The sequence below is a fragment of the Microcebus murinus genome, chromosome 2, assembly GCF_040939455.1.
Source record: "Microcebus murinus isolate Inina chromosome 2, M.murinus_Inina_mat1.0, whole genome shotgun sequence".
Lineage (NCBI taxonomy): Eukaryota > Metazoa > Chordata > Mammalia > Primates > Cheirogaleidae > Microcebus > Microcebus murinus.
Window position 1 is genome coordinate 88,592,544 of NC_134105.1, and position 21,313 is coordinate 88,613,856.

At 50.9% G+C, this 21,313-nt stretch overlaps 2 protein-coding genes across 2 annotated transcripts; both read right to left on the reverse strand.

Moving 5' to 3' along the window:
- Positions 1 to 2,350: 2,350 nt before the first annotated feature.
- GSTM3 (glutathione S-transferase mu 3) lies at positions 2,351 to 5,398 on the reverse strand. Its single transcript, XM_012751602.2, has 8 exons — positions 5,267 to 5,398; positions 4,850 to 4,925; positions 4,440 to 4,504; positions 3,657 to 3,738; positions 3,463 to 3,563; positions 3,044 to 3,139; positions 2,841 to 2,951; positions 2,351 to 2,545 (listed from the first exon to the last, which is right to left on the reverse strand). Exons 1-8 carry the CDS (start codon positions 5,312 to 5,314, stop codon positions 2,447 to 2,449), a joined length of 678 nt encoding a protein of 225 aa, XP_012607056.1. The 5' UTR covers positions 5,315 to 5,398; the 3' UTR covers positions 2,351 to 2,446.
- Positions 5,399 to 9,912: 4,514 nt separating this feature from the next.
- EPS8L3 (EPS8 signaling adaptor L3) lies at positions 9,913 to 20,834 on the reverse strand. The gene is made up of 18 exons (XM_012751601.3): positions 20,804 to 20,834; positions 20,579 to 20,643; positions 18,824 to 18,982; positions 18,394 to 18,543; positions 18,224 to 18,279; positions 17,700 to 17,842; positions 17,497 to 17,612; positions 17,130 to 17,250; positions 16,988 to 17,049; positions 16,677 to 16,751; positions 16,115 to 16,260; positions 12,460 to 12,541; positions 12,194 to 12,228; positions 11,502 to 11,700; positions 11,179 to 11,307; positions 10,802 to 10,875; positions 10,182 to 10,314; positions 9,913 to 9,924 (listed from the first exon to the last, which is right to left on the reverse strand). The coding sequence occupies exons 1-18, from the start codon at positions 20,832 to 20,834 to the stop codon at positions 9,913 to 9,915; spliced, it is 1,788 nt and encodes a 595-aa protein (XP_012607055.2).
- Between the last annotated feature and the right edge of the window lie 479 nt (positions 20,835 to 21,313).

The following is a 21,313-nucleotide window of genomic DNA, read 5'->3' on the forward strand; positions in this document are numbered from 1 at the left end:
TCTCCCTGGTTGAGCTTTGAGATGAGACTATAGCCCTGGCTCACACATTGCTTGCAGCTTTCAGCTGAGACCCTGAACAGAAGACCCACTTGAGCTGTGCCTCGTCTCCTGACCCACGGAACTGTGAGATAATAAATGTATGTTGTTTTAGGCTGCTAAATTCGTACTAATATTTATTGCTGTGTAGCAATAGATAGATTTCTGGTCATGTCATCTATGTAGTCCCAGAGTCATCCTCAATTTCTCTGTCTTCCCTAAAATCCACAAGGCCTTCCCTTAGGGCATGCCACTCCCATGTACTATGGACATTCATGTTAATAGTTATCAAATTGAAGAGAAACTCCTGAGCTTTACACCTTTTCTGGCCAAAGGCTGCCTATAGCCAAGATACTGGCCTGGACATTGCTTGCAGGAGTGGCAAAAGATGGCAATGGAACTAATGGTCTGCTTAGCATCTTCTGTCTGTACGATTCCTCCTGATGTCACCATGTCTCCCTGTCCATTCGGGCCCTCTGTCCCTCACCAGAGAGGTCCTTGGCTTCTGGTTCATAGGGAATAGCAGTCCAGCCTGCAGGTCTCTCTTAGACTGGAGGCTGCTTAAATGACTTTGCCTGTGACAGGAGGATTGCTTGAGCCCAGGAGTTTGAGGTTGCTGTTAGGCTGACACCATGGCACTCTAACCTGGGCAACACACAGACTCTGTCTCAAAAAAGAAAAAAAAAAGAATCTTTAAAACCACCTATAACCTATAAACCTCCTTCCCCCCATCTCCCCCAATTCCAGATGGCCCACCTTTTTGGGCCAAGCCAATGTATGCCTCCCACATATTGATTTATGACTTTACCTGTAACCCGTCTCCCTGAAATGTATAAAACCAAACTGTAAGCCAGCCACAGTGAGTCCACTAGCTCAAGGCTTCTTGGGCATGGCTCCAGGTCACGGTCCTCAAATTTGGCTCAGAGTAAATCTCTTTAAAATTATTTTACAGAGTTTGACTTTTTTTCCTGTTGACATAGGGTATGGTTTGAATTTTAAAGATATTAATAAATTGTTCTCTGAAGTAGCTATACTTTTATTTTACAAGTTCACCTGTAGAAAATATCTAGCACTTTCCCAAGGCTTGTGGACACTTTAGAAACATCTTAATTTTTTTTATCTGATAGGTGGAAAAATGTTCTCTCATTTTAGTTTGTAGTTTCTTGGATTATAATTACCTTTTAAACAATCTTTTGGCCATCAATATTTCTATTTTGTAAATTGTTCATAGATTTTGTCCATTTTTGAACTCAGTTATCTTAATGATTTATAATTCTTTATATAATCTTTACACTAGTCCTTTGCTTTTGTCTCACTTATCATTTATTTGTGTCTTATCATGAAAGTTTTAGCATTTGATCCTACTCCATTGATAAATCTTCTTATGGTTATTTTTCTTTTTATGTCTTTAAAGAAACTTTTCCTATCCCATTATCACAAACATTCTTACATTTTCATCAATACTTCAATAGCTTTGTGTTTAATGTTGGGCCTTAAATTCCAGATTAATTTTAGTGAATGGTGTAAAATAGGACTCTATTATTTTTAATTAGTAAACAATTGTCCCAACTCTATTGGCCAGCTCACCAGTTTGAAATACTGCCTTTATCACACTAAATTCCTATATATACATGGGTCTGTTTCTGAACTCCAGTTAAATTCATCAGTACTACACAGTTTTACTTAGTATCTTTACCAAGTCTTCGTATGGGCTCCAGTCCCATTTGAAAAACCTGCTCTCTCCAACTGTGCAATCTTTTTCTTTTTTTTTTGAGACAGTCTGGCTCTGTCACCCGGGCTAGAGTGCCGTGGCGTCAGCCCAGCTCACAGCAACCTCAAACTCCTAGGCTCAAGCAATCCTTCTGCCTCAGCCTCCCAAGTAGCTGGGACTATAGGCATGCACCACCATGCCTAATTTTTTCTATATAGATTTTGTTTTCCAGCTAATTTCTTTCTATTGTTTTAGTAGAGATTGGGTCTTGCTCTTGCTCAGGCTGGTCTTGAACTCCTGACCTCAAGTGATCCTCCCGCCTCAGCCTCCCAGACTACTAGGATTATAGGTTGAGCCACCGCGCTCAGCCCAACTGTGCAATCTTTATTTGTGGTACCCACTCTCAAGGCTTGGGCATGAACCTCTAGCCCTTGAACTCAGTTGAGGAGTAGGAGGATGTCAATGTCATGGTCATTCAACTGACATCTTTTTTTTCCTTTTTTCCCTGCCTTGAAATAATGTAAGCATACATCTTGATAATTCTCCACATATTCTTACTCTAGTTTGAACCTTATACCCAAGAGAAATCCAGCTGGACACCAGTAGCCCAAGTGCTATTTATTGAAAAGAACAAAGACAGAATGCAGGCCCTGTAGAGACAGGATGGAACAAAACAGGTAGTGCACGCCTGCCTCCTGCTCAGCATATGCACTTGTTACCCCACTGGGCCATCTTGTTGTTGATGGGCATCTTGAAGAAGCGGTCAGACTGCATGTAGGCAGCGATTTTCTCCAAAGCCTGAAGGGAAGCACACCAAACTTTATAAATACCCTAACCCAGTCCAGTAGACCCATATCAAAACAGCAACATTCACATGCTCCCTGCCTCTATCTCTCTCATTTTTTTGCAGACCATATCTTTGGGGTCTAGAAGCCAGCCAGGCCCTTCTCAAGACTTAAAGGTCTAGAGATTTCCAACCATTGTTAACCTTAGGCAAAAGCTGGTGTTGAGCAAGAATCCACGCAATGGGGTCCCTCAGGGCCCAGGGGACACTGTGAGTAGTTTTGTAAGAGAAAGGTACAGGAACCATCACCTCAAAACGGCACATGAAAGCCTTCAGATTTGGGAACTCTTCCAAGCACCTGGGCTCAAACATACGGTTCTGATCTAAGACATCATAGGTGAGAAAATCCACAAAGGTGAGCTAGAAGGAGGGGAATAAGATGGTCAGGTCTGAGGAGTTCATTAACACCTGCAGAGACAGAGAGGTATCCTCTTCTTTTCTCTTCTTCCTACCTTGTCCCCTGCAAACCATAAGTATTTCCCTAGGAACAAGGAGAATTGTTTCAGTTGTCCAGGTAGCTGTTCCAAGTACTGAGGCTTCAGTTTTTCCTGAGGGATAAAGAGAGCACAAATAGCGGTCATCATCTTCACAGATGATCAGGGCACAGGCCAGTGATGGTCACTCAGCAGTCCCTTCTCCAGGTGCCTTCTCACTGCCTTCATTTGGAGGTGGCAGGATGGGAAGGAGGTGTTTGGAAAGGAGGAGGTGCCAACAACAGAGTTACATGACAAAACAATCCAAAAAACAAGAGTTCTGTTTCTTATTCTGACATACTGTGTTGGTGGGGAGATAGCGGTAGTAGAATGGAGAAGAGATAACCTTTGGGTTCCTAACGCTCCGTTCCCTGCTGATGCGTACTAAGGAAACTCACATGTTCAGAGTTGTAACAGAGCCGTATCAGTTGCGTGCGGAGATCCATCACTTGGTTCTCCATAATGTCCACTCGAATCTTTTCTTCTTCAGTGTCACCACCTGTAGGCCAAATGAAAACAAACCACCCTCGGAATCATCCACCCCCAGGCAAACAACCAGCCTGGACTACCTCACCAGCTCTACCCCACTCACACATGTTGTGCTTGCGGGCGATATAGCGCAGGATGGCGTTGCTCTGGGTGATCTTGTTCTTCCCATCCATGAGGTAGGGTAGCTGAAAGGAAAAGAACAAATCAAACGAACAACCTACCTTTCTCTGGCTTCCCTACCTCTCTCTCCTGGGTAAGTGCAGACGTGCAGGGCAGTGAACAGGAGAGAGAAGATGCCATGTTAGGAGAAAGAAGAAAGCAAGTATAAGGTAGCAATTGGGTCTCCACAGTGATTCTAGACAGGGGTTCTTAAATCTGTGTGTATGTGTGCCTGTATGTGCATGCCATGAACCCTTTTATCAGAATAAAACTTTTAAGTGCATAAAGCAAAATACATATATTTACACAATTATAAAATATTTAAAAAAATATTAGAGTAATATGTGCCTATTAAGAAATACATTAAATAACAAGCACATAACTACCATAATTTCAAGTAGTGATGAATATATATAACACTTAAGATATCTGCAACACATGTGATAGAATATGTAAACACCTGATGTCTACCAGTGACAAAGTCGCAGACAGGGCTAATAACTGATGCTGCTTACTGCTTATCTTCACAATAAAAGGAAATGTTAACGTTTTGTTAGTGGTTAGTGGAAATGAAGATGCAATTCTTCCCCCCATTCTATGATGCCTGCATTCTTTTTATCTTATCCAGGTTAAGAGTCGCTATTCTAGGTCCTCTTGGTTCAGGGAGGGAAGAAACGGGATATACTTAAAAGCCTTCCCTTCTGCCCACTCTTCTAAAGCTACCTACATTAGGAAAGTCCAGGCCTAGCTTGAATTTCACATCCAGCCATTGGCTTCGATCATAGTCAGGAGCTGTAAGAGACAGAATGAGGTGGGACCCAACCTCCTTAATATCTCACCCAATGAGTGGCAAGACATGAAGAAATGACTTAGTCCCAATATCTCAAATTCCCAGGCCCCAAAAGCGTAACCCTTTAGTCTCTGGGCCCTATATGGGTAAGCATTAAGACGGAGGTAGGCTATAGCAGAGGAAAAATCCCAGCTCCAAGTAAAAGATGCGCCTCTCCCGACGCAGGTCACAGCAGGTGCTCTCACATGCTTGGGACAGACTTCCCACCCGACCTTGGCGTGATGCCACCCTCCGGACACGAGAAGACAGGGGCAGCAGGAGGGCCAGCCTGGCTTAGCGCGCGTTACCTTCCCCGCACGTGTACCGCTTCTCCTCATAGCTCGATTCAGTGAACTCCAGGAGCAGGCGGATGGCGTGCGCCAACTGGGGGAGACAGCCCGGTCAGCGCCTGCGCAGCTCCTACCGGCCCCCAACCCCCGCCCGCCAACGTCCCGGCCCCGGCTGCCCCGACCCTGCAACCTGCCGGGCCGGTCGTTAAGCGGCTTCTGAGCCCTGCCCCGGCGGCCCTCGGGCCCTGCGGGCGGGCCCAGCGATCCCAGAGGCGGGGCAGGGGTGAGAGTCCGCGGCCACGGAGCTCGACTGGGGCGGGCCGCCGCGAAAGGGCTCCCGCGGGTAGAGCCGCTTCTCCCCGAGACCGCGGACTGAGAGCCCCGGCCGCCTCCGCTTTTCTGGCGGAGCTGCTCAGCAGTTGAGACGGCACTCACCCCGCGAATGTCCCAGTAACCCAGAAGCATAGACGACTTAGAAGACATCGCGACGCCGCTTGCCAGTCGTCGAGGACCAGAGGCAGAGCGCGAGCGGGCGGGCCTTTATACCCGACGTGAGTGGGCGGGACAAACGTTAGCGCCCTGACTCCGCCCCCTCTGTCCTGGTCCCCTCCCCGCGCGCGTCCATGCGCCTCAATGCGCAGGCGCGACTTCTGCAAGGGGTTTAGGGCTGGGAGACCCCGAGGCAGGGTGCGAGCAGGAGCGCTGCAGGGGCAGTAGCAGCCTGGAAGTTGAGGCTTTGCGCTTCCCCACTGCGAGTTGGGGGGCGGCGGGGATAAGGTGCCACAGAGGAGGGAGGGTGGGAGCAAGCCTGGGAGTCGGCCCGGGCTCTTGACTACACCACGGAATCACCATTTTTCTTTTTTTTAGGGGTGGGCAGTTGGGGAACAGGGTCTCATTCTGTTGCTCAGGATAGGGTGCAGAAGCATGATCATAGCTCCCTGCAACCTTAAATTTCTGGGCTCCAGGGTATCGCTATCTTTGGCGCCAATGTTGGGGGGTTGGGAGGGTTTGGGAAAAGAAGGGATGGTCATAAAGCCTTAAAACACTTAAACCCATAAAGTTCTAAGGTAGGAAGTGATTCAAGGTAGGAAGTGTTACCTACTTTGGAGGGGGAGCTCTCTTCTCTCCCGGAGGGAGGGTGGTTCTGAGAGTGCTTCAAGGAGGAGGTGGGCACTTGAGCAAGGCCCCTGAGGTAGGACAGGCCATGGACATTAGGATGCAGGAAAAGGCATACCAGGCAGGAGGATGGCAGAGCAAACGCTGGATGGTGGGAAATGCAAGTGTGTGTAGAAGGAAGTACTGTTGAGTTGGGCTGGTTTATGAGGCTGGAAAAGCATGTTGGGGTCAGGTCGCAGAGGGCAGTGACTACTAGCAAGGGGAGTGTGGATGTTGTTCCTTTGGTCTGTGGGAAGTCTCCCGGGCACAGCTGTCCAGTAGAAATGTAATGCAAGCCACATATGTGATTTAAAGTTTTCTGTTTCTAGTAAAAAGAAACAGGTGAATCAATTTTAATAATGTATTTTATGTAGCCCCATATATCCAAAATACTGTAATTTCAACATGTAATTATAATGAAAATTATTGAGATATTTTACATTCTTTGTACTGTCTTCAAAACACAGTGTATGTTTTACACTTAGACTCATCTCAGTTGAGACTAGCCACACTTCATGTACTCAGTAGCCGCACACAGCTTGTGACTATCAGACGGTGCAGATTTGGATGCTTTGCTGAGGTGTGTGATATTGCCAAATGCTCCTTCAGAGAAATTGATCTACCTTCTTTGTGTGGAGTGAACTGGAGATGGGAAGGTACTGCTATTTGTCATTTACTCTCATTCATTCATCCATTCATCCATCTAACAATGTTTATTAACATGCCCTTTCTGGGAAGGCACTGTTTTAAGTGCTGGGAATACAGAATTGAACTCAACAGACAAAATTCCTGTCTTCAGGAAGCCTACATTCTAATGGGGAGAGGCAGAAATGAACAAATATATAATATCTAGTAAGTCAGATGGTGGTACACAGCTTATGGGGAGAAATTAAACCAAGAGAGAGTGGGGGTCTTGGAATGGGAGTTGAGGGAGTCCCAGTAGGAAGGGGGTTTGTATTTTTAAAGGATGTGTTTATTGTGGGCCTTTAAGCAAAGACCTGAAGGAAGTGAGGGACCAAGCCACTCTGCTGTGGGGGCCACCATGGGTGCAGGAGGCAGGGAGGAGCTCCTGGCAGAGGGAAACAGCAAGTACAGTCATCACTGTATAGAGAGCATTTAAAACAGTAAGACTACCTGAGATCACCATGGGGGTAACAGTAGAAAAGAAATGAGGTCTAAGGGTTTGGGGTGCTGTGGAATGTCAACATTTGGAGGTTGGGGGGAATGAGAGAGAACTGGCAAAGAAATCTGAAAAAAGTGGCCACTGAGGTAGGAGGAAACCCAAGTGTCCTGGACACTAAGTGAAGACGTTTGAAGGAGGAAGTGAGAAGCTATGTCAAATGTGGCTGACAGGTCGAAGTAAGATGACGACTGAGACATAATGGTGGAATTTAGCAATGTGGGGGTCATGGTGACCTTGATAGAGCAAGAGATGTGTAGGAGGCCCTTGTAGTCCTGGGAAGAACTAAGAGCCTGAATTTAATCAGGGCCCATAGAAATGAAAAAAGGGCACAGATTTGCAACAGTGTCAACCGGAGAGAGACAGCATTTGTCAGTGGACTGTGAAGGAGTGGGAGAGGGACAGAGCTCTCCGAGGGGTTCTGGTCTGGCCTCTCCAGCACAGCCGCGTATTGCACTCAGCCCCTAGAGGCCCTAGCCTGGCGGTGGGAAATCACATTTGCTTATTAGTTAGCTGAAGCAAGGTTGGGACTTTTACAAGGACATTTCACTCAAAAGAAGAAAGGAAAAAAGTGCAAACATATAGGGGCAGATGAATTTGTAATGCCTGGGTTTCACCTTCCAAGATAACAAAAGGCCATTCGCAAATAAAGCCAAGGAATAAGACTAGCATTTATTGAGCACCTATATGATATGCCAGGAAATATCTAGGTGTTTCAGAGATGTTAGCTAATTTGTTCCAATTTAAGCTTCACAACTTTATGAAATAGGCATTATGACCATTTTATAGAAGAAGAAACAAACAGGCCTGGAGAGGTTTAGGTGAATTGCTCTTCTATGCTCAAGGTCCCATGAGTGGTCTGGGATCTAAACCTAGATTTCTCTAGTAACACACGATTAGTGCTAGTTCTATTGCAATTAGATATCTGACCCTCACCTCACTGTTTTGGAAAATCTGGGGGACACCAAGATGAAATACTTTCTTCTGGTCCTGGAGGTTTTCCTTACTTCTAGGACTCCTTCAGCTCTGTGAGGGTAATGGGTCGATATCTCCTTCCCTATTCCAAGAAATCAACTTTTCTGGATAACTTTTGCCCTTCACAAGTCAGACCCTAAGAGTCTCACCATTTTTCTCTTTTGTGAGGGAAAATTTGTGCTTCCCTATTCTGTGTTAGCAGCTAGGAGAGATGATTTTTATGAGGCCAGGAATTTGAGGGAATGACATAGGCAGACTAAAAATAGGGCAATCTAGGGCCCAGACAATGTCAGGGTCAGGGACAAAGTCAGCTAAGAGAGATTTCAGGGAACATACAAAGAACACTCAAATCCATAAGTACATGGGGCCTTATTTGTAGACTAAATCAATAAAAGTACAGCTACTGTTATGGGGAGAGGGGAGTCCATGACAATCTCTTTTGAGATTAAAGAAGGCTGCTTATACTAAAAAATATAAAGAGCCACTAACCGTCCAAACCCTTCACTTAATCTTTGAGAAAACAGCAGCCCAGAGAGTGGAATGACCTGCTAGAGTTCACACAGCCAACTGGTGGACTTTCAACTTTCAGCCCAATGTTCCTTATGTTCTGCTACTAAAAAGACAAGCCAGGGTGGGAACTCAAGGTCAGCTCACCCAACAGCAAGGGACAGAAGTATTAAAAGAGGAGGTTATCGAGTAGAGCCTGGGGCACCTGCCTGACTTGCTAGTGCTGTGCTGGCTCATCGGCCCATGCAAATGATCAAAACCCACAGCTGCCAGCCGGGCGCTCTTTGCTGCTGTGGATGAAATTGTGCCTTTGGCTGTGCTGGGTGCTTTGACATATACTGGGAGAAATGTATTCGGGATAAGATGGTGAGCATAGCCTTATTTTAGAGTTTGTTTAGAAAGAGTAAGGAGAGGCCGGGCGCTGTGGCTCACGCCTGTAATCCTAGCTCTTGGGAGGCCGAGGTGGGCGGATTGCTCAAGGTCAGGAGTTCAAAACCAGCCTGAGCAAGAGCGAGACCCTGTCTCTACTATAAATAGAAAGAAATTAATTGGCCAACTAATATATATATATAAAAATTAGCCGGGCATGGTGGCGCATGCCTGTAGTCCCAGCTACCTGGGAGGCTGAGGCAGAAGGATCACTCGAGCCCAGGAGTTTGAGGTTGCTGTGAGCGAGGCTGATGCCATGGCACTCACTCTAGCCTGGGCAACAAAGCGAGACTCTGTCTCAAAAAAAAAAAAAAAAAAAAAAGAAAGAGTAAGGAGAGCTTGGCCCACCATTCTCACATTTTGGTTCCCAGCTCCAGGTTGCAGTGTGAATCCCCACTCACACTCAGCCTGGCTCGGTGGCGGGCGGATGCAGGATTGCGGCTGTGTCATGCCCAGCACCCCCTGCCTCTCTGCTTTTGGCCCCCATCAGGTCCACAAGAAGCTGTAACGGAGGCAAATGTCAAGTGCGAAGATGCTTTTATTGGGAAGGAGAGGGACTGAACAGGCTCCTGGCAAGCTTAGGCAGAAGTGCACTAGGCTCAGGAGAGAGAGAAAATAAATAGGTAGTAACTGGGGAGGGCTCACAACACAGCCAGAAGGGGCACCATTTGCTTCGGCCTCTGGGGCTACTCATCGTTTTTGCCGCGTGAGCCAGGGTGTGGGGTTTACTGCAACCTGGGGACCTGGAAGAGGACTTCTCAGTGCTCGAAAGGGTGTCAGATCTGCCATCTTGCATGTGAGGGGCACTTGGTCTTGGAGGTGTCTAAGCCGGTGCCTAATGGCTCATCTGAAGAAAAAAGATTTCAGATGAGGCTAGTGTCAGGTGAGGGACCCCCAGAGCTCATGCCACCAATAAGCGTGGTGCCTCAGGGCATGCCCGAGTGCATGAAGCTGAGCCCCGGGAGGAATATCCTGTGCCCAGCACCTGCCACGCTCAGTCCTGCCCCAGGGCTGGGCCTACAGGCTTGTCTGCCCACACTCTGTCTCTCACCCAGGGAGGACCAGACCCTCCCAGTGGGAGTCAGGACCCCAGCGTGTCCTCACCCCCAGCATCCTTCTGACAGCCTCCAGCCGTGTCAGGACCCGTGGGGCCTCCTGTGGACACAGCAGCTGTATCTCCCCGGGTCTCATGCGAAGCAGCTGGCTCCCTGTTAAGGCCCCGAGGGTCCTCACCGTGCTGTGAACAAAAACGGCAGAAGCCTTCCGTGGTTGGGTAGAAGGACCCGGGCGCAAGTATTCGGGTAAAGGAGGGGCTTGGAGGTTGGGGTTATAGGAGAATTCACAAATAGGGGTATCTGAATGGGAAGGACTCAAATAATTGGCTGCAACCAGTTTCAGAGCTTCCAGGTTTGAAGGGAGAAGTGCTCTGGAAGAGAATCTTCTGGTGGGGAGTGGCGGCTGAGCTGGCAGCCGAGGTTCTTCCCGCGTTCACCCTGCTGACCCTGCTGCCTCCACCACGGCAGGGCTCCCGCTTACTGCTCTGACCTAGGCTTGGACACGCTCCCCGCTTCTGTCCTTTTAACTCAGCAGGGACAGTGCGGGGACAGGGTCTGTCATGTGCCATGTAGGCCAGGTTGTATGTTCTGGATCGCTGGGTTTCCTTGCTTATCATCTGAGCCCTTACAAAGGTTCTCCCCCCACGCCCCGTAGGGCCAGGCACTCACACAGTGGAGAAGTTCTCTGCCTGCAGCCAGGCCGCCACCTCCTCAGGCCTCGAGCTGAGGCGAAGCATGGAAGCCTAGGATCAGGGGAGCTAGGGGTCAGAGCCCATCTCATCTCACAGCCACCAATAGCCCCGGGCATCTGAGTTCTGTCTCTGGGTTCCCACCAAAGCATTTATCTCACTCCATGGTTTTCTGGTCTGGCAGGGCCCCTGTCTCGTTCTGTGCTCTGGCCCTGTGATAAACTTGGCACACAGTAAACATGCAATAATGTTGTCTAAATCCAATCAGGGCTACCTCCTCTGCTTGCCATCAAATCCTCCCCACCCCCCCCTCAGCTCAGGACTTAAGGCTTCTGGATAGTCTAGGATGAGTAGTACCCTAGGGGGCGACTGGCCCTGGCTCCCGGAGGTCCCCAGCTGTAGGGGCTCCAAGATGTTGCTGGGAATGTAGCCACTTTGTCCTGCCGTGTTCTTCACCAGCCACCACCGCTTGCTCTGGTCGAGAATCTGCCAAGAGGTACCACCTCAGTCACCCCTCTATCCACCCAGCCTTTCCACCCTGCCCCAAGGCTTTCTCCCTGCTGCCCTTTGCCACTTTCCTCCCTCTCTAGGCCACCCACCCTGGCAGCCCCACCCCCAACCACCCACCCTAGCTGCCGGTGGCTCCCACCAACCACCGAGTCCTCCAGCCCAAGCCTCACCTCCAGCACCTCTCCCTGGACCACAGTCAGTTCCTGTGGGTTTCTAGCTTCAAACTCGTACAGGACTTGCATTTTCAGGGCTGGCTTGACAAGTGTGGGGCTGGAGGGCCGGAAGTTGGGGTCCCCAGGCTGAGGGCCATGGTTGTGTGTCTTCTCCTGAGCAAAAGGTGTGGTGCTCCCTAACCTAGGACTTCTCTCTCTAAGAAACAAGAGTCAGGATGGCTGGAGAATGGGGTCTCAGAAATTGAGCCTATGTCCCAGCCAAGAGAGCCCCAAATATCTTCTGCCTGCAGTCTGATGTTAACTTTTGGGTTTCTGTAGAGTTTGCTGGCAGGTCAGTGTTGAGTGGGGCTTGGAGTGGGGGTTTCTTCTGGTAGGAGGGGTCTGAAATGTCACTGATTTCTGAAGACATTTCCAGTGGTGGAATTTTCTACATCTGAGCTTTGCTCTAAGTACTTTGTACTTGAGCTTGAGAAATCAGAGGCATGTGTAGGTAGTAGTATGAGAAGAAGGGATGGGGTCTGGGAGGAGAAACAAATGCTTTTTCACCCAAGGTAGGGGAGGGGTGTGCTTGTACATGTTCATGTCTGACTAAAGGAGTCCAGAGGGTCTCTGAGATGCAGAGATCCAGAGGAGCAGCTCTGACCCTCCCTCCCCAGGACCATACAGTCCTTCCTAAGCCCAGGGCGTACCGGAAGGAAATGGAGTCCTGGTGTCCTAAGGGTTCCTGCAAAGGACATAACAGAGAGTGAGCAAGAGCAGGAGGCCACGGCCTGGGAGTAGGGAGCTGGGGTATCAGATTGCAGGCCTGCTCACCCAGCTGCAGCTTGCTCCCTTTCGGCCCCGCTAAACATCCAGATCCGGGTACACACACAAACCCACCCCCACGTAGTTGTCACGTGACCATGGTACAGATGAGCAGGGCTTTGGGTAGGACTCTGTGCTAAGCTCCCTTTACCTGGTTGGAGGACTCTGGAAGCTGCCAGCCATCATAAAAGGTGGGTTGGTAGAGCGGGGGCTCATCGCCTGTCCAGTCAGCCCTGGGGGGGAGGGAAACAAAGCTGAGTTCGTGTCTATTCTGTGCAGGCTGCGGGTTGTGGAGATGGAGGAGATGACAAGCCCTGGCCTCAGGAATCTTCTAGCTAATAGGTGACATGGCCCATGTGCACCGATGAAAAGCCCACAACATCCAAAAGGAGCAAAGAGTTAAGTTCAACAAATGGGGCAGGTATCTGTGTACCAGCCTCACTTCCACCCATGAAGTGAAGATATATCACCTCCATAAGAACACGGTGGGCATTTTATTGCACTGATCAGGGGTTTGAATTAAAGCGGTAGAATCACAGGGCATTAGGGCTGGAATACCCCTTGGGGTCTCGTGCAGGATTTTTCTAACCTATGTTTAGTTTGCCAGCAGCAGATGTCTTTGTTTTTGGCTAAATAGTTTCACCTTGTGAAATAGATCACGGAAGAGCTGCTCAGGTTGACTGTAGGATGGGGCGGGTACTTGCCTCTCAGTCTCCCGCCTCGCCCATTGCACAGGACCCGGAAGGGCGGTGCTGTTTGTGGCCTCCAGGCTTGCTCTGCTAGGAATATTTTCCACTTGCCCGCCCAGGGAATGCCCATTCACCTCCGTTAGGAAGTTCCCCTCCCTGCTTCACTAGGGAAGAGATGAATACTTCTGCCGAGCTTGGTCTGTCCCTGGATTATTGCTGCTCTCACAACTATGTAGCTCATGACTCTTATAATATCTTTGTTTCTTACTATAGTGATCTCCTGGGGGCTGTAGCCCTAGTACAGGGGCTGGTATGAAGGAGGCAACTAATAAGTGTTTATTCAATGGGAAAAAATAAACTGTCCCTCTTCCAAATCCTCTTAATTGGTTCCTTCTCTGCCTTAGAAACATGCTCGAGCCATTCCTTGACCTTGCTCCTACTCCTTTTAAGCTGCTATTTTATTACCTTCTTTTTACCAAGTTTCTTGCAAATGTGCCTCTATTCCCTGCCTTCATTTTCTCACCTCTGGTTCTTTCATTATTCCTACAACCTGATTTCTACCTCTGCCATTATGTTATTGAAACGAGTCCATTTAAAATCCCGATTGCCAAATCCAGGGGCCTCCCATGGTCTCCATCCCTCTGGTTACCACAACAGCTACAGCTTTGGGTCAATTCGCCTAAAATCAAGTCATCTAAATATAATGTGCCCGAAATTCAACTCTTTCAAGGGTTTTTACATCTCTTAAGTTATTCTTTTTTCTGTGTTTCTGTCTTTCATTTCATTCATTCATTCGTTTCTGGTTACGTTAAGAAACTAGAAAACATCTAAAGATACATCTGACTTAATATTATATTTAAAATAAGTATCAAATGTACATCATTTTATGAATACTGGGGTTGTTTTGCATCTTTGTGGGTATTTTTAAAAAATTATAACTGCTGACGTGTTTTTCTAAGGCCTCAAATTCTTGAAATATGGCTGGCTGGGTTTTGAAACAAAAAATGGTATATTCAACATGGTTTCTCAATGCTGAGGTGTCTGAATGAAAGTGTTTGAGTCCATTGCAGAGCCTCTGTTCTCCTCTCTTGCTAGTGCTAGACAAATACCAAGGCTGTTCCCACAGGTTAAGTGAGCACAGCATATCCGTGGGAGCCAGTGAGGCTATAGGACTGGCCTGTGCAGGTGCCATTAGTCCCCAGTGTTCTAGGCAACCAGACACTGTTATGAGATGGGAGATCCAGAATCCATAAATGATTTCATTTTAGTGATTGCACCAAGAAAACGCATAAAAATAGATCGTTTTGGGTATAAACAACCCTCTGTCCATCAACAGATGAATGGATAATAAAATGTGTCATATCCACAACAATGAACCTCCTATTCAGCCATAAAAAGGAGGGGAATTCTGATAGATGCTGCAACATGGATGGACCTTGAGGATGTTATGCTAAATGAATCAAGACAGACACAAAGGGACAAATATTGTATGACTTCACTTATATGAGGTACGTAGAATAGGCAAATTCAAAGGGGCAGAAAGTAGAATAGAGGTTACCAGAGGTTGGGGAGAGGAGGAAATGGAGAATTATTGTTTAATAGGTACAAAGTTTCTGTTTAGCATGATGAAGTTTCTGGAAATACTGTAAAAATGGTGTTGATTGCTCAACATTGTTGGTGTAATTACTGCCACTGAATTATACACTTTTAAGATGGTTAAAACATAACCATAACCATAACCATAACCAACTTTAAGATGGTTATACATAACATAAAATGGTAAATTTTATGTTATGTATATTCTACCACAATAAAAAACTGGATTGTTTTTGACTATAATTCATGTCCTTAGACAAACTGGACAAATAAAATCCCTTTAAATGGGGCTGAATTGAAAAGAACTGATCATTAGGTGAAAGACTCACTAGAAAAACCAGCTTATTTCCCTGTTGACGTCTCTGTCTCTCTGAAAGCCTCTTCTCTCTTGGTTTTCACCCCTCTGCTCTTTAGGTTCTCCTTTAATTCTCTGGAAATTTTCTTTGCCGCCTTAACCCTTTTCCTTCTGCCACCTACATGTAGACGGTTCCCAAGGCCCCGCCCTCTTCTGTCATGGAACAGAGCAAACCCAGCTTGTTCAAGAGTTTTCTGGGGCCCCCACTGGAGCGCTCCCTGCCTGCTGTGCCTCCAGCCACCACTTCTGTGCTCACTGTTGTACTGCAGGGCCAGGTCCGCCCTTCCAGCTGGGGGCCTGGGCTCTGTGGAATGTTCCAGGGACGCCTCAGCTCAGCCTGTCCAAGCTGGTCCCCCTCGTCCCCTCCCCTAGGGCTCCCATCGGTCTGGCCTCCGTCCAGCTGTCCGTCTCACCACCTTGGAATGTCTTTCTCTCTTAAATCCTGGCCTGTTGGTGGCCAAGTCTTATTGAGATTACATTTGCTGCATCTCTTACGTCAGTAATCCTTAAATTGTGGGCTGGATTGAGACAAAGTTTTCATTTGTCCTTGACAAAAATGAGAAATTATTTCAGTAGAAGATTGCCTCCTTTCTTGGGAAGAATTGTTCTTTTTTCTGAGATAATGTGTTTCCTTCAGTAGTGGGTGATGGTAACCTGTAGGCTTTTCTTTTTATAAACTTTTTGCACTTAGCCCAATAAAAAGTTGGGAACTTCATGTAGAGGCGCCTCCCTCCCAATTTTTTTTTTTTCCTTAAAGACAGGGTCTTGCTCTGTTGCCCAGGTTGTAGCACAGTGGTGCAATCATAGCTCATAGCTCACTGTAACCTTGAACTCCTGGGCTCAAGTGATCGTCCTGTCTCAGCCTCCTGAGTAGAAGGGACTATAGGCATGCTCCACCATGCCTGGCTAATTAAAAACAAATTTTTTTTAGAGATGGGGTCTTGCTGTGTTGTCCAGGCTGGTCCTGAACGCTCGGCCTCAAGTGATCCTCCTGCCTTGGCCTTCCAAAGTACTGGGATTATGGGCATGAGCCACCGTGCCTGGCCCTCAAATTATTTTGAAAGATTTCTGGTTTATGACTGTGTAGAGATTGGCCGCCGGTGATGTCCTGCTCTATGCCTGTGGCCCCTCACCCCTGATTCAGTTCAGGACTTGTCTTCACTCACCGGCTGGTAGTCCAGGCTGGGCCCAGCTCCTTCCAGAGGCTACTCTCATGTGGGCTTAGACAGGAGTGTAGCAAGTTGATGGCTTTGGAGGTGAGCAGGGGTGAGATCACTTGGGCTGCTAGATCCTTGGGGTACTCGGCCAGGATCTGGGGGAAGATGGAAGGTGTTAGGAAGCCCCAGCTCCCTCAGGGCCAAGTGGGGATGGGAAAGGGCCCAGAGTCCCTGGCTGCCCCGTTTTGCAGAGCTACATTGCCTCCTGCAAGTGGCCACGACCACCTTGGGCCTGCTCCTTCCATCTCTCTTGCAGCCCTGGTGGTCTTGGCTTTGACCCCAGCCCATCTAGTCTGCTGAGGGGTGCTGCACATACCAGGGATGGTGTTTCGGGGCCAAGGGGGAAGGTTTGTTGGGGTGAACAAGAGTCAGGCCCCGCAGTCTCCCTCTGGCCCCTGCCTTCCTCCCTGGCCCCTGCTTCCCCATCCCCCTCCACCAACTCCTTTTCTCCCTCTGCTCCTCCTTGACTTCAACCTGTCCCTCTTTACCACCCTGTCCTCCCCCAACTCACAGAGTCCAGAGTTTGGAAGAGGATGTGCACGACCTCAGGGGCACTCGTCTCCTGCATCCTGATGGCCAACGTCCCCTGGGGGACAAGGCAATGCCTGTTACCACCTTTCGGCCCACCCTTTCACCAGCCCCCATAATTATTCTATGCTGTGGTCGGGAGCGTGGTACTCCCCCAAAGTCCCAAGAAGGGAGGGGAGGTCCCAGGGGTAGGTGGGGAAGAGAAGGCTTGGGATGGTCTGAGTGCAGAGAGCAGAGGCTTGCTGGGTGGGGGTGGCAGTGGCAGGGCTGGGGAACTTTTGGGGAGCCACATACCAGGAGGTTCAAGCTGTACTTGATCTTCTGTAAGCAGTCGGTGTACTGTGCTTCTGTTGGCCCTGTGGGAGAAGGGGCAAAGGTGCTGAGTCACAGATCACCCAAGACACCCCCAGTCGTTTCCCAGGCTCTCAATACTCACTGCCCTGATCCTTGTTTCTTTTCCCAAGTCTCTTCTTCTTCTTATGGCTGGTCTTTGCCTGGGCCTCCTTCAGCTTTCCTATGAACAGCTCGATGTCCCTTAGCACATGGTTCAGCACCTCCTGGGCCCCACACAACCCATGGCCTTGAGTGGGGAGTTACGCCCACCCTGGAACTCCCAACTCTGCCCACCACGCCCCTCTGCACCACAGGCCCAGCCTGGGGTCTAACCCAGTCTCCCTGCGCCTCCTCAGCCTGGAGCCTGCCCTGGCCGTCCTGGGACTTCAGCCTCCTAGGAGGAAAGGTTGGTGTCCTCCCTTCTCCCAGGCCCAGAAAGCCTCAGCAAGCCCGAGGCCATCTGCAGTTACCTCGTCCCTCAGGGGGTTCTCGGGGGATGGGGACCGCCTTGGAGGAGGCAGAGTGAAGGCACTTAGGTCTTGGGCACTGGGGTGGCGTGGCGGGGGCCTCGGAGATGAGGGGAGGCCTGCAATGTAAGGGACCATGGAGCTAGAGTTTCTTTGACTTTTGATCTAAACCTTTCCCTTCACCTGCCCCCATGCCCCAGACTTACTGTGCTCTGGGGTCGTCTGGTAGGGCTGCTCTGGAGGGAGCCCTCGCTCCAGAGTGGGTGCCTGCTCCATGGGGAGCGGCCTTGCCAGAGGAGGCCCCCTCCATCTGTCCTGGCCTGGGTGAAGGGCTCTAAATTGAGGTGTGCTGAGGACATGGTAGGGGACACATCTTTGACAAGGTCCTTGGGACAGAGGCCCTGCCTACACTTCTGCCCCAGGACTGAGGGGCACCACCACCCTTCTCCAGGTACCCTCTACCTGCTCCCTGGTCTTTGTCTAGACCCTTCCCCAACTCCAACCTGCCTCATCTGCCCACCCTCTGTGCCTTCTTGGGCCCTATATCAGTCTCAGGGACAGTGTCTAGTGCCCCTGGGCCACACACAGCTCTGCCCTGGTCCTGCCTCTGTTCCGGGCTCAGGTCGGTTGGGCCATAGGCTCCTGGGCTCCCCAAGATGTAGGGTCAGGGTCTGGTCCCCCAAGGTCTGAGTGATGAGGCCTCACAGGTGGGCTGGGCAGAGGCGCCTACCTTTGCTCCTGCTCCTCCTCCAGGGCCTTCTGCAGGCTGGTCCTCAGCCGCTCTGCCTGGAGGAAGCAGCAGTCAGGTAGGCGGTGCGTGTGTGTGTGCGCATGTGCATGCACGTGCACGTGTGCTGGGGGGTGATGTGATGGTCATTGAACTCCCCCCTGGCTACTAACCCCCATTTCCTGGCACTGGAAGAGCAGAGTGTTGGCGCCTGGCAGGCCCAACTCCTGCACGGTGATGGACAGGACGGAGTTGTAGGAGCAGGTGTTGAGCGCTACGTCCATGGCCTGTATGCTGTCCAGGCGGAAAGAGTCCAGCTCCTCCTGGGCCAGTAAGAGGGTCAACTGTGAGCCCACTGAGAGCCAGGCTTGGCTCCTGGGAGCTCCTCACTAGGTCGCCCTAGCCCTTTGGTGGCCCTGGGGCTGGGGTGTCATCTACCCTGACCCTTGTGCTTCTGTCCCCAGCCTCCATCCCCAACTCCTCCTAGGCCTGGGTGTCTGTCATATATGGGGAAGGGTGGCTGCCGTTCAGGGAATGGGTGGGGTGGAGTTCAAGAGCCTGGGTGACCTGTAGCCCCTCACTGGGTTTGGTGGGGGAGCTGACCTTGGTCTCGATGTCCAGCAGCTGCAGCCAGCCGTTTCTGACCTGCAGGATCAAGTCTTGGCTCCACACCCGGCCCTGCGCGTCCATATCCTGCAGCTTCTGCAGGGCATCCTTGGGCTCTCGCACTCTCTGAGTCCCCAGCTTACACGTCATCAAGTGCTGAGGGGACAGGAGGAGGCCAGGACTGGGAGGAGGTTTGGGGGTGGGTCACAGGTGTGGTGGGAAAGGCAGCAGAGGAGGAAGATGCATCCTTGGCCCCTTGAGGGAGGAGGAGCCCGAGTCCAGAAGACGGAACCTTCAAGGGCTCGTGTGGAAGCAGCCGGGCCGGGGCGGGGCCTCCAAGCCTGGGTCTGAGGGGCTGTGTGAGGGGCTTTAGGACGCCACAGGAATGATGGTCATGTCCTTTAACAGTCCAGGCCAGGTGAGGCAGCTGGGTGGTGATGGATGTGGGTTCCAACCACCCAGCAATATGTGAACTCTGGGTGGGATATAGGACCCTCGGATTCTGTCCCCCACTATCTTTGCTCCCTTTGGGAACTCACAGTCCCAGCCCCATCTGCCTCCTCACCGACCCCTTCTCCCACCTGCGAGATCAAGCCCTACCTTCTCCCTGCCCAGAGAGATCCCTGGTGATCTCCGTGTTCACTCTCGACCTTGCCCCCTGCTAGTCTGCCCATTTGGTGGGTTTTGCTGTGGTCCTGTAGGAGACCCCGCCCTTCTCCCAGCCAAATGCTGCCTTCACAAGTCACCCTCCACCCCGGTTTCTTGTTGGAGAGAGATGCAGTCTGCCTCCTGCCCTTGATTCCACACCCATGCTCTCTGCCCAGGTCCCAGGTCTTCTCCCTGTGTTCACACTGCCAGCATGCTCAGGGGACCCTGGCGCCATGAGCAAGCGCCCGTCATCTGGAACATGTCTCCTCCTGCTCTCACCTGCTGGGCCCAAATGAAGCCATTTCCCAGCCTCCAGCCCACAATGGAACCCAGTACTCCTGGCCATTTCCCAGCTGGCTGGAGGAGCCCTGCCTCCACTGCCCTGTGGGACCTCCAGACCATCACCCCAGGCACCCCCTGATTCTCCATTATAGCCCTAGTATCTGATGCTGCAGTGGGCGCTTCTACCCCAGAGCTTCCGCCTGACCTGAGCATGCTCTTCCTCAGCCAACCCTTGTAGCTTGTGCTTGGCTTTCACCTTGGCCTTGACAACCCTTCAGGCAACTAGATCTTGCAGCACTTGTGTCATCCTCCCAGGCAGGGCCAGAGACTCCATTCCAGCCTCCGAGTGGCTCATGGGAGCTCAGGCCCAGACAGTGCCCCTCTCCGACAGTGGCCCTCTCAAGCCCTCCCAGGGCCTGCAGACCCCACACATTTCTTCCTCCAGCCATGCGAGGTCCCAGGCAAAGAGCAGTTCCCTGGGGACTGGTGTGGCAGGAGGTGTGTGAGGAGACAGGCAGGGGTGGCTGGGTGGTTGTGGGTGCCTGCTGGCCCATCTCTTTGCTACTTCTTTCTGTCTGGGCACGGGACATCCATCCCTCAACTTCCAGCCAGGCCTGCTGTCCCACCCCTGACTGCCCTCCTCCTCCCCAGCCCAGAGCAAACGCTCGGTCAGGCTTGTTGGATGTGAGTCCACAGGATCTGGCTGGGTCAGGCTGTTGGCTTCCATGGCAGGGACGTGTGTGGGGTGTCTCTGTTTCAGCAGGGGGAGGGCACACAGAAACACTTGGGTTTAGCTGGAGTTGGGGCTCCAGAGGTACTCACCTCCACCCTGTGCTGCAGGAGGGTGGGCTCCGAGGTGAGGTGCTGGGAGTACTCCTTCCGGTGCACTGTGGGTGTACAAAGCGGGGGGACAGAAGGTGGGCAGAAGAGTACGATGAGACTTGGGTCGCTTCAGGGGGCAGCCGGTGTGAGGCGGGAAGAGCGGAGGATGGGGCAGCAGGGAGCTCAGTGGAAGGGCAGGGGACAGGGGCCTGGGGGAGAGCTTACAGTAAATGGCTCTGCTGCTGGGCCGAGACATGTCGCTTCTGCTGAGGACGGCTTCCTGGAACCCAAAGTGGACCAGAGACACAGCCATCAGAGCCGGGGAGGGTGGCACAGGGCACAGCAGGGCTCTGACCTGGGGCCTCTGGGACCAGACCCACAGCCTTGGCTCCAGGGGGCCTTTCCAGAATGTCTCCTGCCAGGGTCCTCCCTGAGGTGACCTGTCTTGGCTGGGCCTGGAGGCCCCAGGCAGAGGGAAGGAACGCCAGGACGCCACAGCATGGCTGGCCCCTGGGCGGGCTCCAGGCCTACCCTTATTTTGCCAATAAAGCTCATGCCAGGGCGTCCAGGAACCCTGAAGGGACAGGGACCCAGGACCAGACCCTGTCCGGGGCCATGTGAGTGGGCTGCACCCAGCTTTTGTATGGAAGGCGGCGGGTCCACAGCCTTCCCCAACACGGCAGGCCTTCTTGCCAGCCCTGCTTCGGCTGTGCAAACTGGGAGGACACTGACGTT

What these genes read in the sequence shown, in the direction of transcription:
- GSTM3 (XM_012751602.2), bottom strand. Translation starts at nt 5,314, where the DNA reads ATGTCTTCTAAGTCGTCTATGCTTCTGGGTTACTGGGACATTCGCGGG. An exon ending in TCTGTTACAACTCTGAACAT is followed by an intron (nt 3,140 to 3,462) that starts GTGAGTTTCCTT and finishes TTTATCCCTCAG; the next exon opens with GAAAAACTGAAGCCTCAGTA. An exon ending in CTTTCATGTGCCGTTTTGAG is followed by an intron (nt 2,546 to 2,840) that starts GTGATGGTTCCT and finishes GCTTCCCTTCAG; the next exon opens with GCTTTGGAGAAAATCGCTGC.
- EPS8L3 (XM_012751601.3), bottom strand. Translation starts at nt 20,834, where the DNA reads ATGTCTCGGCCCAGCAGCAGAGCCATTTACT. An exon ending in TCCTGCAGCACAGGGTGGAG is followed by an intron (nt 18,983 to 20,578) that starts GTGAGTACCTCT and finishes CTGTCCCCTCAG; the next exon opens with CACTTGATGACGTGTAAGCT. An exon ending in AGAACCCCCTGAGGGACGAG is followed by an intron (nt 17,251 to 17,496) that starts GTAACTGCAGAT and finishes TGTGGGGCCCAG; the next exon opens with GAGGTGCTGAACCATGTGCT.